We start from the raw sequence: 19,030 nt of genomic DNA on the forward strand, positions 1-19,030 counted from the left end.
TATCCAGACACATGGGGGGCGATCATGTATTACATCGCTGCACATTTCATGCCGTACATGGACGCCAAGCAATACCACATCTCCCCTGCAGCGCCAGCCGGTGCCAGCCTGGACCTAGAAAAGGGAGGGGGACAAAGGTAAATCCACACGAGGTAGACTTAGGGCTTATTCACACGAGCTTAGAATGCGTCCGCGTGACAGACGTTAAAACAACGGCCGTCACACAGACGCATATATTTAATTGGCGCTGTTCACACAGACGTTGTTTTACCGGAACTATGTGAAGGGTCCGTTGAAAAATAGAACCTGTCCTGTTATCTTCTGTTTTCATGGATCCCTCGATAAACTCAAGTCTATGGGGATCCGTGAAAACTTGTCCCAGACGGGTGAAACTCGGACGTTTTGCACTTGTTTGTCTGAAAGCCCTGAGGGTATGTGCACGCGCAAACTCAAAAACGGCTGAAAATACGGAGCGGTTTTCAAGGGAAAACAGCTAATGATTTTCAGTCGTTTTTTAATCAAACTCGCGATTTTTACGGCAGTTTTTGGAGCTGTTTTTCTATAGAGTCAATGAAAAACGGCTCAAGAAGTGACATGCACTTTTTCGCGGCCATTTTTTATACGCGCTGTTTTCCGAAAATGAGGCACAAAAAAAAGAACGCAGTCAGAACAGAACGACGTATTTCCCATTGAAATCAAAGGCCAGATGTTTGGAGGCGTTCGGCTTCCGATTTTTCAGCCGTTTTTCGAGGCGTAAACTCCCCGAAATAAGCCTGAAAACACTCCGTGTGAACATCCCCTCACTGTGGACTTTCAGCGAGGAAAGAAAGAAAAAGAGAAAGAGAAAAAAAAACGAGTTTGCAGCTGCCGCCCGGTGTGTTGTTTCTCAGACTGTGCACATCTCTATATAACAGTACAGATCTATAAGCTGATCAGGGTCCACGGAAAGCTGGGTGACTCCCCCTACATCACTAGATTGCAGAATTTCATACCCGTGTAGGTATCCAAGATAACGAAGAAATAGCGGAATAGAATATTCAAAGACTTCACAAAGGAGGACGACGTAGGGTAAAATAAGAAGGAGTGGTTTGGCCCAGCCCTCCAGGTAACGCAGGCCGGTACAACGCTCTGGAGCATGGGACGCACAGTCCTCCAGGTAACACAGGCCGGTACAACGCTCTGGAGCATGGGACGCACAGTCCTCCAGGTAACACAGGCCGGTACAACGCTCTGGAGCATGGGACGCACAGCCCTCCAGGTAACGCAGGCCGGTACAACGCTCTGCAGCATGGGACGCACAGCCCTCCAGGTAACGCAGGCCGGTACAACGCTCTGCAGCATGGGACGCACAGCCCTCCAGGTAACGCAGGCCGGTACAACGCTCTGCAGCATGGGACGCACAGCCGTCCAGGTAACGCAGGCCGGTACAACGCTCTGCAGCATGGGACGCACAGTCCTCCAGGTAACGCAGGCCGGTACAACGCTTATTTTTCAGTTTATATTTTTATTAATGTTTGGAGAAAAAAAAAAAAAAAAAGGGGGAAAAAAAAAAAGAGCAAAATAAGGAAAGAAGGGAAGGATTATCTCCCAGGACCAAACTTCCAAATACACTCCCCGATCCCTCACTACCGCTAAGTGCCAGAATTGATCTCTTCTGTTTTCTCTGCACGGAGACATAAAAGAGGAATCTTATCACTGCAAAGAAGAGGTTAATTCTCAGACCAAAGGAAGTTTTTCCCATAATTTTCATAATCGCAGCAAAAAAACAAAACAAAAAAAACTGACAGAAACGTGTGAGATTATTCCCTCTGCGCTTGGTATTATTTTCTTCTTTTTGCGGCACTTTTCCACTAGGTGGCACTCTGTGCTATGAGACTTTATACCACGGGGTCGCCTGCTCTTCCCTCCTTTCTATATGCATTATTAGGGTGTATTCACATGTGCCGGTAATGTATAGCGCAGACAAAAAAAACGTATGGCAAACTCGTATGCGTTTTGTATGCAAATTGATGTTCGTCCATGTTGCTTTAACAATTAAAACGTGTTTTTAAGCGGTGAGTATTTTCATGTGTGGGAGCGCCCGCAGAGCATCCAGACTGAGGCAGGTTTCCCAACCCAAGACACATACAGCGTACATTGCTTAAAGGGGTCCTCTCATAAATTATATAGAAGCCTTAGCGGGTGGTCACATGCTCAGGCCCCCTAATCCCTTGCTCTGGTGGACCAGGCTTTTCCATGCATCCATTTGAATGGCCGGCTTGCAATGCCACATTTCCCCTGCGGGGGGCAGATACAGTTCCCCTGATGATACTAATTGGGGGTTAAAAAAGGCGGACCGACTGCGATCAGATGAATACTGGGCGAGCTTCTATTAAAAGGGGGTTGTCAATACAAGAGAACCCCTTTAAACCTTTTTTTTTACAGAAGACCAGGTGACCCTCAAAGACCTTCATAGAATGTAAGTAAAGTTCTTACAACATAAAATGTTCCCTGCTAGCGTTCATTTACTTCTCTAATGCATCTGGAATTTAAAAAAAAATTAAAAATGAAGCAACTCCTATCATTTTGTTTCTGCAGCTCCTGTGCAGGCCTCTGTCGCCATGGTTACAGACTACAAACAAACCCTGTGTAGTCTGATCCTGCAGATACTTCCCCCTTACTGCCTCCTCCTCTACTGTATGCAGGTTTGAGGGAGCGGACGAACACATGACGGCAGGATCAGACTACACGGGTCTATTTTGTAGTCTGTAACCATGGAGACATGTAGGTCTTTATAGGAGCTGTATACACATAACAGCAGACTTAAGTGAAGGCTATTCGTAAGCATTTTATATTTTGATGCATGGAGCAAAAAGAAACAATTGGTTGTATAAGTCATGACGCCCATTAAAGCCTCTGTATAAGGCAGGAATACAACAACACGAGCACGGACAATATTTCACATGGGTTTGACTCACAAAGTCGGCCTCCAGCTTGCTCATCTCCTGCTTGTAGCTCCTCATGCGGCTGCTGTACACTGCTCGGCTCTGGGCCGGGATCTCCCGCACTTCCAGGTCCATTTGCTCCAGCTGTCAGGATAGAAATGGTTGGGTGAGGGCGGTTCTGCTTTACGGCAGCCTCTAGATATCGCTACGTCATTCATGTGCTTGCTGTATAATGGCAGCCGGGTAGAACACACACTATAATGCCCATAGGTCCTATCCCAACCCTTCTCTGGGTCCCTGTATTAAAGGAACGGTCTTAAATTTGGGGCATCCAGCGCTATTTGTACCGTCAAAATGACAAACACCTAAACGGAACCACAACAGATTGAAAGTCAATGCGGTACGTCGATATCAGTCACGAGACAAATCTGCCACTGCGTCGACGCAGGTGTGAACAGGGCCAAAAACAGCCAGGACTTTTACACCTGCGCTGATACATTGTAGCAAACTATTATAATGATCAGGAGAGGAGAGAGAGATGTGTACTGTGGCTGTGTTTATCTCACAGGGGATTGTCTAAACTGGAAACAATTGTAAGGCTCTGTTCACACGCTTAGCAAAAAACGGATGAAAATACTGAGCGGTTATCAAGGGAAAACAGCTCCTGATTTTCAGCGGCGTTTTTGGAGCGGTTTTTCTATAGGGTCAATGAAAAACGGCTCAAGAAGTGACATGCACTTCTTTTTATGGGGCGTCTTTTTACGTGCCGTTTTTACAAAATGGCCACGTAAAAAAAACGCCCCGTCGGATGCAATGGGCAGATGTTTGGAGGCGTTCCGCTTCCGTTTTTTCGGGCCGAAAGCCGTGTGAACATACCCTTACAAACCCTCAGCAGTGAGACATTTTAAATTTGTGCAAGAATGTTTCCTTTCACCAACAGCAAGCAGAGATCTAGCAAATGGCAATAAACTAAATCACAAAGAAATGCAACGTGTCCGATTTTTGTTTTTAAATATTGTTTTGGGAAGTGAAAAACAAACTCGCGCCAGTATATTTTTGGTGCATAATAGCGGGGACATGGACGACAACCGTAAGAAGTGCGCTCAGAGTTGTGCACTGGACCCGCTCGCCCTCTCTTAGGCTCTGTTCAGATCTGCATCGGGACTCAGTTCGTGGGTTCCATCGGGTTGGACGGGATCCGTCACCACTGAAATCAATGGTGACTCCTATGGTTTCCATTTGTTTCAGTTTGGGTTTCGTTCATGTTTTCCCGGCTGAAAGCTCCGACGAAATCCACGAACAGAGTCCCGACGCAAATGTCAGCGGAGCCTAAAGCGTCACAACTGACAAACGAGGCCATTCAACACCTTCCAGTATTTTTACGGATTGGTGTCCGTGATGAAAAACAGTTATTCTTGTCTGGAATTACGGCACGGACTCTCCCATCGAAGCCTATGGGCGCTTCCGTATATACGGACAGCTACGGATGTGCATCTGGAAACCGCCTGTATTTACGGAAGCGTTGCTATGCCACATGTTGGTGACATCATTTGCAGCCTCCCTCTTTTTTTACGGATCCTTCTATACGGATAAAATATGGATGCAATGCGGACCGTATTTGCGGATACCGTTCCATATATGCAGATAAGTTACGGATGACTGCGGATCCCCATTTACGGATAGATGAAAATACGGTCGTGTGCACGGGGCCTAAGGACGGATTCAGATATTGCAGTTGAGGGTGTTAATAAAAACGCATCAAATGCGTCTTTTTATGCGGCTTTAACCGCGCCTCAACCTCTGAATCCACCCTCAGGCCTCATGCACACGTTGCAGAATTTGATGCAAAAAATCTGCACAAAAACCGCAGATAAACGCAGGAAAATGCGCAGGTCAAAAAAGCGTCACTTAATATTACGGGTTTTCTACTGCGGATTTTGGTGCATTTTCCAGTAAGGGGGGGGGGGGCACAACCCCATCAAAAATGCACCAAATCACGATAAAAAAAAAACGCATCGCAATGTCTAAATGGACCCCGTCACACGCTGCAAGAAGTCAGGATTCAAAACTACAATCCCCACTGAGGAATACTAATAATTCACTGATACACTGTCACTACAGGAGCGATGCAGTCAGTCATCATGTCCCCTCCCCCTCTCACTGCAGATTACATTACTTCATGCCATAGACGTAGTATGTAGCCTGCAGGTGAAGGGGGAGGGGATGTGGAGATCTGGCTATAGATATGCTGTTCAGGATTCCAGGAAAGCTGAATACACTCAATATATAATATCACTGGAGAGGCAGATCTTGGTGCTCTCCATGTTTATACCCACAGGAACAGCAAAGCTAAAAGACCAAAACCTTAAAGGGGTTAATCCCAGAACGGATCTATCCACAGGATATGTGATAAGTGTCTGATCGGTGGGACCACCACGGATCACTACAACGAGGGTCTCGAGCCCCCTGTTCCTCCTCACTGCACCCCCCACAGTAAGGAGGAGCTTGAATGGAGCGCAGGAAGAGCATGTGCGGCGCCACCTCATTCAACGTCTATGGGACTGACGGACACCGCGGAGCGCAGCACTCTGCCATCCCCGTCAGTCCTATAACCTTTGAATGAAGCGGCAGCGTGCGCGCTCCTCCTCACAGAGACCGTGCCGCCAGGAGGAGAGCCCCATTTTAGTGAACAGTGGGTGATTATTGTCCAGTCTGGGAACGCCCCTTTAACCATCGCATCGTTACAAGTACGCAGCCCACACGCTCGTCTGAGTTGTAGAGCCAGTATCCCCAATGTGAGCAACCAGTCCCAGAAAATCCTCGTATAATGAAAGTTCTGCAACTGTCTATATATTTTGCATTTCCTTCCTCATAATTTTCAAGATCTCTGCTTATTGTCAGAGAATTAAAATATTCAGGTTGAAAACCCATTTTATATATATATATATATATATATATATATATATATATATATATATATATATCTATCACTCCAGATGTGCAGCCTGTAGCTCTCCAGATGTGGGGAACCCAAAACTCCCAGCATGCACCAACAGCTGACAGAGCATGCTGGGAGTTGTAGTGTCAGAACAGCTAGAGGCCAAACAATCCCCAGGATTTCCATTATGAGCAATGTCTGCGGGTGCACTTACTTTCTGCACGTGAATAATCAATAGGCACAGAAGACGTGACCCTCCTTATAACAGTGGACGGAGGACGATGGCGATATATAATAAATGTAAGCCCCGGGTCCTCCTCCGTGATATACGTACCAGCTCCTTGGCCTCCTCCAGCTGCTTCTCCACATTCATCACCACCTGCTTCTTCTCCTCTGTAACAGAAACACGCAGTGATCAGCGCATCCTCCATACTCAGACTATTAGTACTAATAATAATGTATTACACTACAGCCTACTACTGCTGCACCGTGAATTACCACCCCGAGTGCCAACCCCACAACCCGTATAATAGGCTCCTATTACACCTTCTACCCAGATCTGTCCGGTATTGTCACCTCCACCGTAGCCCCCGAACATAAACTCGCCACCCCCCACAGTCAAACACCCCCCCCCCCCCTGAGGATCAATCATTACTGTAGTCACACAGAGAGACCCCCCTTAACAGCGATCATACATGTGCCCCCACACACTCCACTAGATACTCACAGGCACCTCAAGAGTTTAACAATTACCCCCAGTCACCCACAAAGCCTCACAGACACCCCAACACCCTCACAGTCACCCCCAAACACCCTCACAGGACCCCCCCCGCATCCTCACAGACACCCCTCGCATCCTCACAGACACCCCCCGCATCCTCACAGACATCCCCAACATCCTCACAGGAACCCCCAACATCCTCAGTCATCCCCAGCATCCTCACAGTCATCCCCAACATCCACACAGACACCCCTCGCATCCTCACAGACATCCCCAACATCCTCACAGGAACCCCCAACATCCTCAGTCATCCCCAGCATCCTCACAGGAACCCCCAGCATCCTCTCAGTCTTCCCCAACATCCTCACAGGAACCCCCAACATCCTCAGTCATCCCCAGCATCCTCACAGTCATCCCGAGCATCCTCACAGGAACCCCCAACATCCTCACAGACACCCCAGCATCCTCACAGGAACCCCCAACATCCTCACAGTCATCCCCAACATCCTCACAGGAACCCCCAACATCCTCACAGGAACCCCCACAGTTACAGACACCCCTACATCTTCATAACTTTCCCGTGCTGGCTGCGGGCCTCTCACCTCCTAACAGCTTGGGGATCTTCCCGATCCTGCTGGTGATCTCGGCTGTGAGGACTCCATAGTCCTGCTCATAACCCTGGAACTCGGCAGACATGTTTATCCAGCTAGAAGACAGTAGAGTGACAACCGGAAGTCTCCTCTCCAACCACTTCCGCCGGTCCTCCAATTTAGCGCTCCCCGGCGCCCTTAGCAACCAGCTTTTCCCTAGCAACAGATAGCTGCTTTACTTCTAGTAGTAGGGCGCTGGAGTGTAGTCTCACCCACTGGTGACGAAAATCCGACCTGCGACCTGCCGGTCATCTGCGCTGTGATCAATAAATAATGCGAACAGCTGCTGCCTGGCTCCATGACGTAACAGTGTAATAGGCTGGAGCCGTAGCAACCAATCATGTCTTTCTTTGTTTTATTTTCCAATTAGAGAAATTAAATCTGTAAGCTGATTGGTTGTTCTGGTTAACACCCATAGCAACCGATTTCCAGTGTAACCCATAAGGGACCTGCTTCCATTTTTCAGGCCTGCCTTAGATAGATGAGAGCTGGAATCTGATTGGTTGCCATGTGGAATTTACATAAATGATGTGAACTGGTCCCAGCCAGGACTGTGTGATCATAAGGCTGAAGTGAATCAACCCCAGCGCCATTTACCACACAACCAGTCAGCTCGCGGCTCTTCCTCCATTGATTTCAATAGGAAAAACTGCATTTAGAGCCGAAAATAAAGGGCATGTCCACTTTAGCAAACTTATGTTATTTTTTTTGATAATTAAAAGTTATACATCTTTCCAATATCCTTTCTGTATTAACTCCTCATGGTTTTAAAGATCTCTGCTTGCTGTTATTCAGTAGGAGCATTCATCAATTACTTCCAGTGAATAATTATCTGACTGTAATGACGGGGTAAGGAGACAGACAGGTGAGCCCTAATCTACCCGCCACTCAGTTCCTGCCTACTTGCACGGCCCGTTCTAGGCGACGGCGTACAACTGGGCGACGGTTCCTACGCTCAATAAGTGCACGACAGACAAACAGACAAGAGTACACAGAAGCTAAGGGAAATGGGGAAGTTGCCCATGGCAACACCGTGAGCAACAAGAGTAGTGAACGAGCCGAGTCAAACCAGGAGTGTACAAGGTACCAAAAGCAGAGCAGAAGAGTAGTCAGTAAGCCAGGGTCGATAGGAAGCTGAGGTCAATACAACAAGCAGCAGCAGACCCAGGAAACAGGAGAGAATCACAGGCAAATGAAAAGCAGGAAATGAAGGTATAAATAGACTAAGGGCGGGAGCTAGAACCGTCTGGCCAGTCTGTGATAGGTTCTCCCACTCCTCAGCCTACCAGCCTGAGTGGTAGCAGATCGAGTCACTCTATCAGACCTAGGAGAAGGTGCAGACTGATTAACCACGGGCGTCGACACAGAAGCTGTGTCTGGCATATCCTTTACAGTACCCCCCTTTTATGAGGGGCCACTGGACCCTTTCTAGGTGGACCTGGCTTATTGGGGAACCGAAGATGGAACCTCCTGAGCAATACCCCAGCGTGAACATCCCGGGCGGGTACCCAAGTCCTCTCCTCAGGCCCGTATCCTCTCCAATGGACCAGGTACTGGAGGGAGCCTTGGACCATCCTGCTGTCCACAATCTTGGCCACCTCGAATTCTACCCCCTCAGGGGTGAGAACGGGGACAGGAGGTTTCCTCGAGGTAGCCAAGGACGGGGAGCAGCGTTTCAGGAGGGAGGCATGAAAGACATCGTGTATTCGAAAAGACGGGGGTAACTCCAGCCGGAAGGAGACAAGGTTAAGGACCTCAATGACCTTGTACGGCCCTATAAACCGGGGAGCAAATTTTTTGGACGGAACTTTAAGACGCAATTTTTTTGAAGACAGCCACACCAGATCCCCGACCACAAACAAGGGGTTGGCAGAACGTCTTCTATCTGCCTGAGTCTTTTGTATACTCTGGGACGCCTCTAGGTTCTTCTGAACCTGGGCCCAGACTGTGCACAGTTCCCGATGAACGACATCTACCTCGGGATTGTTGGAACTACCAGGTGAAATGGAGGAGAACCGTGGATTAAACCCAAAATTACAAAAAAAGGGGGAGACCCCCGACGAGTTACTGACCCGGTTATTAAGGGAAAATTCGGCGAGGGGAATGAATGAGACCCAATCATATTGACAGTCAGAGATAAAACACCTTAAATATTGTTCTAGAAACTGATTAGTCCTCTCAGTTTGGCCATTAGTTTCAGGATGGAAGGCCGAGGAGAAGGACAGATCAATCCCCAACTTCTTACAGAAGGCTCTCCAAAACAATGAAACAAATTGTACCCTCTGTCCAAAACAATATTGACAGGGACCCCATAGAGACACAGGATGTGTTTGACAAACAAGGTAGCTAACGTTTTAGCATTGGGTAGTTTTTTGAGGGGCACAGCTTACTGAAGCGGTCTACTACAACCCACACCACCGACTTACCTTGAGATGGAGGCAGATCGGTGATAAAATCCATGGAGATATGGGTCCAAGGTCTCTGGGGAATGGGCAAAGAACATAGTAAGTCCGCTGGTCGGGACCTGGGAGTCTTGGACCTAGCACAAATTTCACAAGCGGCGACGTAGGCCTTAACGTCTTTAGGCAACCCAGGCCACCAATGGTTTCTAGCAATGAGGTGCTTAGTACCCAGAATGCCTGGGTGGCCAGATAGTGCAGAGTCATGATTCTCCCTGAGTACCCTTAGCCGGAATTGCAGAGGAACAAACAGCTTGTTCTCAAGAAGGTTCCCGGGAGCTGAACCTTGATCAGCCGCAATTTCGGAGACTAAGTCAGAATCAACAGAGGAAATGATTATACCTGGGGGCAAAACACAAGCAGGATCTTCCTCCGAAGGAGGGCTGGCCATGAAGCTACGCGACACTGCATCAGCTTTAATATTTTTAGACCCAGCCCTATAGGTGACCACAAAGTTGAATCTAGTAAAAAACAACGCCCATCGAGCTTGTCTCGGGTTTAGCCTCCAGGCAGATTCTAGGAAAACCAGATTCTTGTGGTCGGTAAGGACCGTTACCTGGTGCCTAGCCCCCTCCAAGAAGTGGCGCCACTCTTCAAATGCCCATTTAATGGCTAAGAGTTTGCAGTTGCCCACGTCATAGTTACTCTCAGTGGGCGAGAACTTCCTGGAGAAGTAGGCACAGGGACGGAGATGGGTGAGGGACCTGGTACCCTGGAACAAGACAGCACCCACTCCCACCTCGGAGGCGTCAACCTCCACTTTGAATGGCTCCATTTGGTTAGGCTGAATCAGCACTGGGGCAGAGATAAAGCACCTCTTAAAGGGAATGTGTTGCCAGAAAAACATGTTGTTTTTTTTTTAATTAAACATTTAGTGTGTAGGTGATTAAACATTGTTCAAATTTTTTTTTTTTTTTTCATGAGCCAGGAAATATTATAAATTAGATTCTAATTTATAATATTTCCCATTGCTGGTCACTAGATGGAGCTATTCCCAAAATTGCAGCATTGCAAGTGGTAAAGCAACCACATTGCTTTTTGCTGCAAAATTGGGTAAAAAGCCCTCGCTCTAGTGAGCTCTCAGCATCCCCCCTCCTTTATCCTGGCTAGTGCCGGGATAAACGAAGGGTTTGAACGGTCTAACCTCCTACACTGTGTGTCGCCATTTTTTGAGCTAACACACAGTGTAGTAGGTTTACATACAGTAGTAAACGTACAGAAACACGAACATACATTGAAATCTCTTACCTGCTCCTGCCGCCGCGGCTCCCTCCGGCCCGTCCGCTCCGTCTGCTGCCGCTGGTCCAAGTGCACAAGTCCGGAAGCCGCGACCGGAAGTAGTAATCTTACTGTCCGGCCGCGACTTCCGGTCCACAGGAAAATGGCGCCGGACGGCGCCAATTTCAAATTGGACTGTGTGGGAGCGGCGCATGCGCAGTTCCCACACAGACGGCGTACACAGAAGTGGATGGGACGGGAGCCGTTCGCAGTCCCTATGGGACTGTGGCTGCCGTATTCCATGTCTGTATGTGTCGTTAATCGACACATACAGAAATGGAACAAAAAATGGCAGCCCCCATAGGGAAGAAAAAGTGTAAAAATAAGAAAAAGTAAAACACAAACACACAAATAAATATAAACGTTTTTAATAAAGCACTAACATCTTTAACATATCAAAAAAAAATTTGTGATGACACTGTTCCTTTAAGGACCTCAAAAGCCTGGACCGCCTCCCTGTACATAGTGCCACACACAGCCCCCCCTGTAGATAGCTCCACACACAGCCTCCCTGTAGATAGTTCCAGATACAGCCCCCCTGTAGATAGCTCCTGATACAGCCCCCCCTGTAGATAGCTCCAGATACAGCCCCCCTGTAGATAGCTCCAGATACAGCCCCCCTGTACATAGTGCCACACACAGCCCCCCTGTAGATAGCTCCACACACAGCCCCCATGTAGATAGTTCCAGATACAGCCCCCCTGAAGATAGCTCCAGATACAGCCCCCCCTGTAGATAGCTCCAGATACAGCCCCCTGTAGATAGCGCCTGATACAGCCCCCTGTAGATAGCTCCACACACAGTCCCCCTGTAGATAGTGCCACACACAGCCCCCCTGTAGATAGCACCAGACACAGCCCCCCTGTAGATAGCGCCTGATACAGCCCCCTGTAGATAGCTCCACACAGTCCCCCTGTAGATAGTGCCACACACAGCCCCCCTGTAGATAGCGCCAGATACAGCCCCCCTGTACATAGCGCCACACACAGCCCCCCTGTAGATTGCTCCACACACAACCCCCCTGTACATAGCGCCAGACACAGCCCCCCTGTAGATAGCTCCAGATACAGCCCCCCTGTAGATAGCTCCAGATACAGCCCCCCTGTACATAGTGCCACACACAGCCCCCCTGTAGATAGCTCCACACACAGCCCCCCTGTAGATAGTTCCAGATACAGCCCCCTGTAGATAGCTCCAGATACAGCCCCCCTGTAGATAGCTCCAGATACAGCCCCCCTGTAGATAGCACCAGATACAGCCTCCTGTAGATAGCTCCACACACAGCCCCTCTGTAGAGAGTGCCACACACAGCCCCCTGTAGATAGTGCCACACACAGCCCCCCTGTAGATAGCGCCACACACAGCCCCCCTGTACATAGCGCCACATAGCCCCCCTGTAGATTGCGCCACACACAGCCCCCCTGTACATAGCGCCAGACACAGCCCCCTGTAGATAGTTCCAGATACAGCCCCCCTGTAGATAGCTCCAGATACAGCCCCCTGTAGATAGCTCCAGATACAGCCCCCCTGTACATAGTGCCACACACAGCCCCCCCTGTAGATAGCTCCACACACAGCCCCCCTGTAGATAGTTCCAGATACAGCCCCCTGTAGATAGCTCCAGATACAGCCCCCCTGTAGATAGCTCCAGATACAGCCCCCCTGTAGATAGCACCAGATACAGCCTCCTGTAGATAGTGCCACACACAGCCCCCTGTAGATAGTGCCACACACAGCCCCCCTGTAGATAGCGCCACACACAGCCCCCCTGTACATAGCGCCACATAGCCCCCCTGTAGATTGCGCCACACACAGCCCCCCTGTACATAGCGCCAGACACAGCCCCCTGTAGATAGTTCCAGATACAGCCCCCCTGTAGATAGCTCCAGATACAGCCCCCTGTAGATAGCTCCAGATACAGCCCCCCTGTACATAGTGCCACACACAGCCCCCCCTGTAGATAGCTCCACACACAGCCCCCCTGTAGATAGTTCCAGATACAGTCCCCTGTAGATAGCTCCAGATACAGCCCCCCTGTAGATAGCTCCAGATACAGCCTCCCTGTACATAGTGCCACACACAGCCCCCCTGTAGATAGCTCCACACACAGCCCCCCTGTAGATAGTTCCAGATACAGCCCCCTGTAGATAGCTCCAGATACAGCCCCCCTGTAGATAGCTCCAGATACAGCCCCCCTGTACATAGTTCCAGATACAACCCCCCTGTAGATAGCTCCACACACAGCCCCCTGTAGATAGCACCAGACACAGCCCCCCTGTAGATAGCGCCAGATACAGCCCCCTGTAGATAGCTCCACACACAGCCCCCCTGTAGATAGTGCCACACACAGCCCCCCTGTAGATAGTGCCAGATACAGCCCCCCTGTACATAGCGCCACACACAGCCCCCTGTAGATTGCTCCACACACAGCCCCCCTGTACATAGCGCCAGACACAGCCCCCTGTAGATAGTTCCAGATACAGCCCCCCTGTAGATAGCTCCAGATACAGCCCCCTGTAGATAGCTCCAGATACAGCCCCCCTGTACATAGTGCCACACACAGCCCCCCCCTGTAGATAGCTCCACACACAGCCCCCCTGTAGATAGTTCCAGATACAGCCCCCTGTAGATAGCTCCAGATACAGCCCCCCTGTAGATAGCTTCAGATACAGCCCCCCTGTAGATAGCTCCAGATACAGCCCCCCTGTAGATAGCTCCACACACAGCCCCCCTGTAGATAGCTCCACACACAGCCCCCCTGTAGATAGCTGCAGACACAGCCCCCCTGTAGATAGCACCAGATACAGCCTCCTGTAGATAGCTCCACACACAGCCGCTCTGTAGATAGCTCCACACACAGCCCCCCTGTAGATAGCTCCAGACACAGCCCCCTCTGTAGGTAGCGCAACACACAGCCCCTTAGCCCTTATTTACATGACAGGGTTTCCCGGCCGGGTGACGGCCGTTCATAAATCGGTAGGAAGCAGTAGGTACAATAGACCCCTAATGGGGCTATTCACACGACCGATTTTTTGACGGCCCGGGAAACCTGGCCGTCAAAAAATGGGACATGCCCTATTTCCGGTCGTTTACCCGGCCGCCCGGCTCCCATAGAAGTCTATGGGGCCGGGTAATACACGGCCATCACCGGAATGTGTCCCGAGTGACGGCCATGTATTCCGTCGCTCGTGCTCTCTCTCCTCCTCCTCCTCACAGTGCAGAGTGCATGTGAGGAGGAGGAGGGTCTTTTTTTGCTCCCTGTAGGAGTCGGAATCCCCAATCCCCGGCCGGGGATTGGGGATTCCGCTACATGAGAAGTGTGTGACTACACTGTCCATATATGGACACAGCGACGTCACTCACTTCTGAAGCGGAATCCCCGACTCTATGGCCGGGGATTACGCTACAGGAGAAGTGAGTGACTACACTGTCCATATATGGACACAGCGACATCACTCACTTCTGAAGCGGAATCCCCGACCCTGTGGCAGGGAATTCCGCTACAGGAGAAGTCAGTGACTACACTGTCCATATATGGACACAGCAACGTCACTCACTTCAGAAGCGGAATCCCCGACCCTGTGGCAGGGAATTCCGCTACAGGAGAAGTCAGTGACTACACTGTCCATATATGGACACAGCGACGTCACTCACTTCTGAAGCGGAATCCCCGACCCTGTGGCCGGGGATTCCTCTCCAGGAGAAGTCAGTGACTAAACTGTCCATATATGGACATTGAAGTCAGTGACTTCTCCTAGAAGGGGGGGGGGATGGGTGCAACCTACAGGGGACTTGGTGGCATCACCTACAGGGGACTTGGTGGCATTACCTACAGGGGGCAGGGTGGCATTACCTACAGGGGGCAGGGTGGCATTACCTACAGGGGGCAGGGTGGCATTACCACCCAGCCCCCTGTATGTAATGCCACCCAGCCCTCTGCAGGTAATGCCACCCAGCCCTCTGCAGGTAATGCGACCCAGCCCCCGGCAGGTAATGCCACCCAGCCCCCGGCAGGTAATGCCACCCAGCCCCCGGCAGGTAATGCCACCCAGCCCCCGGCAGGTAATGCCACCCAGCCCCCTGTAGGTAATGCCACTCAGCTCTCTTCAGGTAATGCCACCCAGCCCCCGGCAGGTAATTCCACCCAGCCCCCTGTAGGTAATGCCACCAAGTCCCCTGTAGGTAATGCCACACAGCCCCCTGTAAGTTGCACCCAACCACCCCCCCCCCCTTCCAGGAGAAGTCATTGACTTCAATGTCCATATATGACAGCTCCTGGAGAGGAATTCCCGGCCACAGGGTCGGGGATTCCACTTCAGAAGTGAGTGACATCGCTGTGTCCATATATGGACAGTGTAGTCACTGACTTCTCCTGTAGCGGAATCCCCGGCCACAGGGTCGGGGATTCCGCTTCAGAAGTTAGTGACGTCGCTGTGTCCATATATGGACAGTGTAGTCACTCACGTCTCCTGTAGCGGAATCCCCGGCCACAGGGTCGGGGATTCCGCTTCAGAAGTGAGTGACGTCGCTGTGTCCATATATGGACAGTGTAGTCACTCACTTTTCCTGTAGCGGAATCCCCGGCCATAGGGTCGTGGATTCCGCTTCAGAAGTGAGTGACGTCGCTGTGTCTATATATGGACAGTGTAGTCACTCACTTCTCCTGTAGCGGAATCCCCGGCCATAGGGTCGGGGATTCCGCTTCAGAAGTGAGTGATGTCGCCGTGTCCATATATGGACAGTGTAGTCACTCACTTCTCCTGTAGCGGAATCCACAATCCCCGGCCGGGGATTGGGAATTCCAACTCCTACAGGGAGCAAAAAAAGACCCTCCTCCTCCTCCTCACATGCGCTCTGCTTTCACTCACCGTCAGAAGGCAGTAGTCTTGCGGCAGTGTTCTCACTGGGATCGATGCCGGCCCGGGAGTGGACCAGTCCAGTCACCTGACCAGTGAGGTCAGATGTCAGGTCGGGTGACAGGTCAGGTGACTGGACTGGTCCACTCCCGGGCCGGCATCGATCCCAGTGAGAACACCGCAGCAAGACTCCTGCCTTCTTCTGATCGCTGCTGCAGTCAGCAGCGATCAGCTGTTTTGATGCAGCGCCCAGCGGGACATTTTGAAGACCGGATGGGACGACGGGACAGCGGTGAGAAACCGGGACTGTCCCGCCGGAATCGGGACGGTTGGGAGGTATGCTTATGGTCTCTTTACTGAGGGGTCATTGTACTGTGAGTGGGGGGCTGATGGTTATTTTACTGTGAGTGGGGGGCTGATGGTCATTACTGTGAGTGGGGGGCTGATGGTCATTACTGTGAGTGGGGGCTGATGGTCATTACCCGTGAGTGGTGGGCTGATGGTCATTACTGTGAGTGGGGGGCTGATGGTCATTACTGTGAGTGGGGGGCTGATGGTCATTACTGTGAGTGGGGGGCTGATGGTCATTACTGTGAGTGGAGGGGCTGATGGTCATTACTGTGAGCGGGGGGCTGATGGTCATTACTGTGAGTGGGGGCTGATGGTTATTACTGTGAGTGGGGGGCTGATGGTCATTACTGTGAGTGGGGGCTGATGGTCATTACTGTGAGTGGGGGCTGATGGTCATTACCGTGAGTGGGGGGCTGATGGTTATTACTGTGAGTGGGGGGCTGATGGTCATTACTGTGAGTGGGGGGCTGATGGTCATTACTGTGAGTGGGGGGCTGATGGTCATTACTGTGAGTGGGGGCTGATGGTCATTACCCGTGAGTGGGGGGCTGATGGTCATTACTGTGAGTGGGGGCTGATGGTCATTACTGTGAGTGGGGGGCTGATGGTCATTACTGTGAGTGGGGGGCTGATGGTCATTACTGTGAGTGGGGGGCTGATGGTCATTACTGTGAGTGGGGGCTGATGGTCATTACTGTGAGTGGGGGGCTGATGGTCATTACTGTGAGTGGGGGGCTGATGGTCATTACTGTGAGTGGGGGGCTGATGGTCATTACTGTGAGTGGAGGGGCTGATGGTCATTACTGTGAGCGGGGGGCTGATGGTCATTACTGTGAGTGGGGGCTGATGGTTATTACTGTGAGTGCGGGGCTGATGGTCATTACTGTGAGTGGGGGCTGATGGTCATTACTGTGAGTGGGGGCTGATGGTCATTACCGTGAGTGGGGGGCTGATGGTTATTACCGTGAGTGGGGGGCTGATGGTCATTACTGTGAGTGGGGGGCTGATGGTCATTACTGTGAGTGGGGGGCTGATGGTCATTTTGCTGTGAGTGGAGGGGCTGATGGTCATTACTGTGAGTGGGGGGCTGATGGTCATTACTGTGAGTGGGGGGCTGATGGTCATTACTGTGAGTGGGGGGCTGATGGTCATTACTGTGAGTGGGGGGCTGATGGTCATTACTGTGAGTGGGGGGCTGATGGTTATTACTGTGAGTGGGGGGCTGATGGTTATTACTGTGAGTGGGGGCTGATGGTCATTACTGTGAGTGGGGGGCTGATGGTCATTACTGTGAGTGGGGGGCTGATGGTCATTACTGTGAGTGGGGGGCTGATGGTCATTACTGTGAGTGGGGGGCTGATGGTCATTACTGTGAGTGGGGGCTGATGGTCATTACTGTGAGTGGGGGCTGATGGTCATTACCGTGAGTGGGGGGCTGATGGTTATTACTGTGAGTGGGGGGCTGATGGTCATTACTGTGAGTGGGGGGCTGATGGTTATTACTGTGAGTGGGGGCTGATGGTCAGAACTGTGAGTGGGGGGCTGATGGTCATTACTGTGAGTGGGGGGCTGATGGTTATTACTGTGAGTGGGGGGCTGATGGTCATTTTACTGTGAGTGGGGGGCTGACGGTTATTACTGTGAGTGGGGGGCTGATGGTCATTACTGTGAGTGGGGGCTGATGGTCATTACTGTGAGTGGGGGCTGATGGTCATTACCGTGAGTGGGGGGCTGATGGTCATTACTGTGAGTGGGGGGCTGATGGTCATTACTGTGAGTGGGGGGCTGATGGTCATTACTGTGAGTGGGGGGCTGATGGTCATTTTGCTGTGAGTGGAGGGGCTGATGGTAATTACTGTGAGTGGGGGGCTGATGGTCATTACTGTGAGTGGGGGGCTGATGGTCATTACTGTGAGTGGGGGGCTGATGGTCATTACTGTGAGTGGGGGGCTGATGGTCATTACTGTGAGTGGGGGGCTGATGGTCATTACTGTGAGTGGGGGCTGATGGTCATTACTGTGAGTGGGGGCTGATGGTCATTACCGTGAGTGGGGGGCTGATGGTCATTACCGTGAGTGGGGGGCTGATGGTCATTACTGTGAGTGGGGGGGCTGATGGTCATTACTGTGAGTGGGGGGGCTGATGGTCATTACCGTGAGTGGGGGGCTGATGGTCATTACTGTGAGTGGGGGGGCTGATGGTCATTACTGTGAGTGGGGGGCTGATGGTCTTCGAGTGGTTTCCGCCTCTGACCTCCCATTGAAATTAATAGGAGGCAGAAAAAACCTGCGGCGCTCGTTTGGTGCTTTTTTTGCCTGCGGTTTTTGCATTCGCTTCAACGGCTTAAAAAAAATGTGGCCAAAAAACACAGCAAAAAAAAAAAAGAAGTGAAACAACGCTGTCAATTCAAAATCTGTCTCAAAATTCCTAAAGGAATTTAGAGGCAGATATTTAGTTTCTGCCTTACAAAAAAAACGTTGTGTGAACATACCCTAAGAGGGTAGTGCTTGTTTTCAGCCATTTTTTGTCGTTTTGTAAACAATTTTTGGTAGGGGTGCCCTGAGAATTATTATTTTCTTCCTGGGGTGCCTCGAGCCTGAAAAGGTTGGGAAACTCTGGCATAGAATGTTATGTACTGGCTGATACCAGTAAGCAATAGCCTGTAGTGTACACATGTGTGCTGTATATAAAGCCGCATATGCGGTTCACTTACAATTAGCTGCGATTGTGTTTTAATAACCAGAACAAGGAGGTGGAATTGTAATATTAGTGATCCCGTCACAGGCTGGAGAAGGGGGCGGAACCAATCACCGGAGGACTAGAGCTGTCTGTGCTCAGTTCCGGGCCGGGCAG

General features: G+C 50.8%; 1 protein-coding gene across 4 annotated transcripts in view; it reads right to left on the reverse strand.

Moving 5' to 3' along the window:
- The window catches only part of VTI1A (vesicle transport through interaction with t-SNAREs 1A), a 329,342-nt gene extending 321,837 nt beyond the window's left edge, over nucleotides 1-7,505 (reverse strand). Inside the window, exons 1-3 of one of the 4 annotated variants that reach the window (XM_075842767.1) lie at nucleotides 7,186-7,504; nucleotides 6,197-6,255; nucleotides 2,958-3,068 (exon numbers count right to left, since the gene is read on the reverse strand). In XM_075842767.1, coding sequence (XP_075698882.1) covers nucleotides 2,958-3,068; nucleotides 6,197-6,255; nucleotides 7,186-7,279 — 264 coding nt within the window. In that variant the 5' untranslated portion in view covers nucleotides 7,280-7,504. Of the gene's footprint in view, nucleotides 1-2,957; nucleotides 3,069-6,196; nucleotides 6,256-7,185 lie in introns of all 4 variants that reach the window. The other 3 variants (XM_075842768.1, XM_075842769.1, XM_075842771.1) reach the window with 3 other exon arrangements.
- Nucleotides 7,506-19,030: the final 11,525 nt, after the last annotated feature.

The sequence above is a fragment of the Rhinoderma darwinii genome, chromosome 11 (genome assembly GCF_050947455.1).
Source record: "Rhinoderma darwinii isolate aRhiDar2 chromosome 11, aRhiDar2.hap1, whole genome shotgun sequence".
Taxonomy (NCBI): domain Eukaryota; kingdom Metazoa; phylum Chordata; class Amphibia; order Anura; family Rhinodermatidae; genus Rhinoderma; species Rhinoderma darwinii.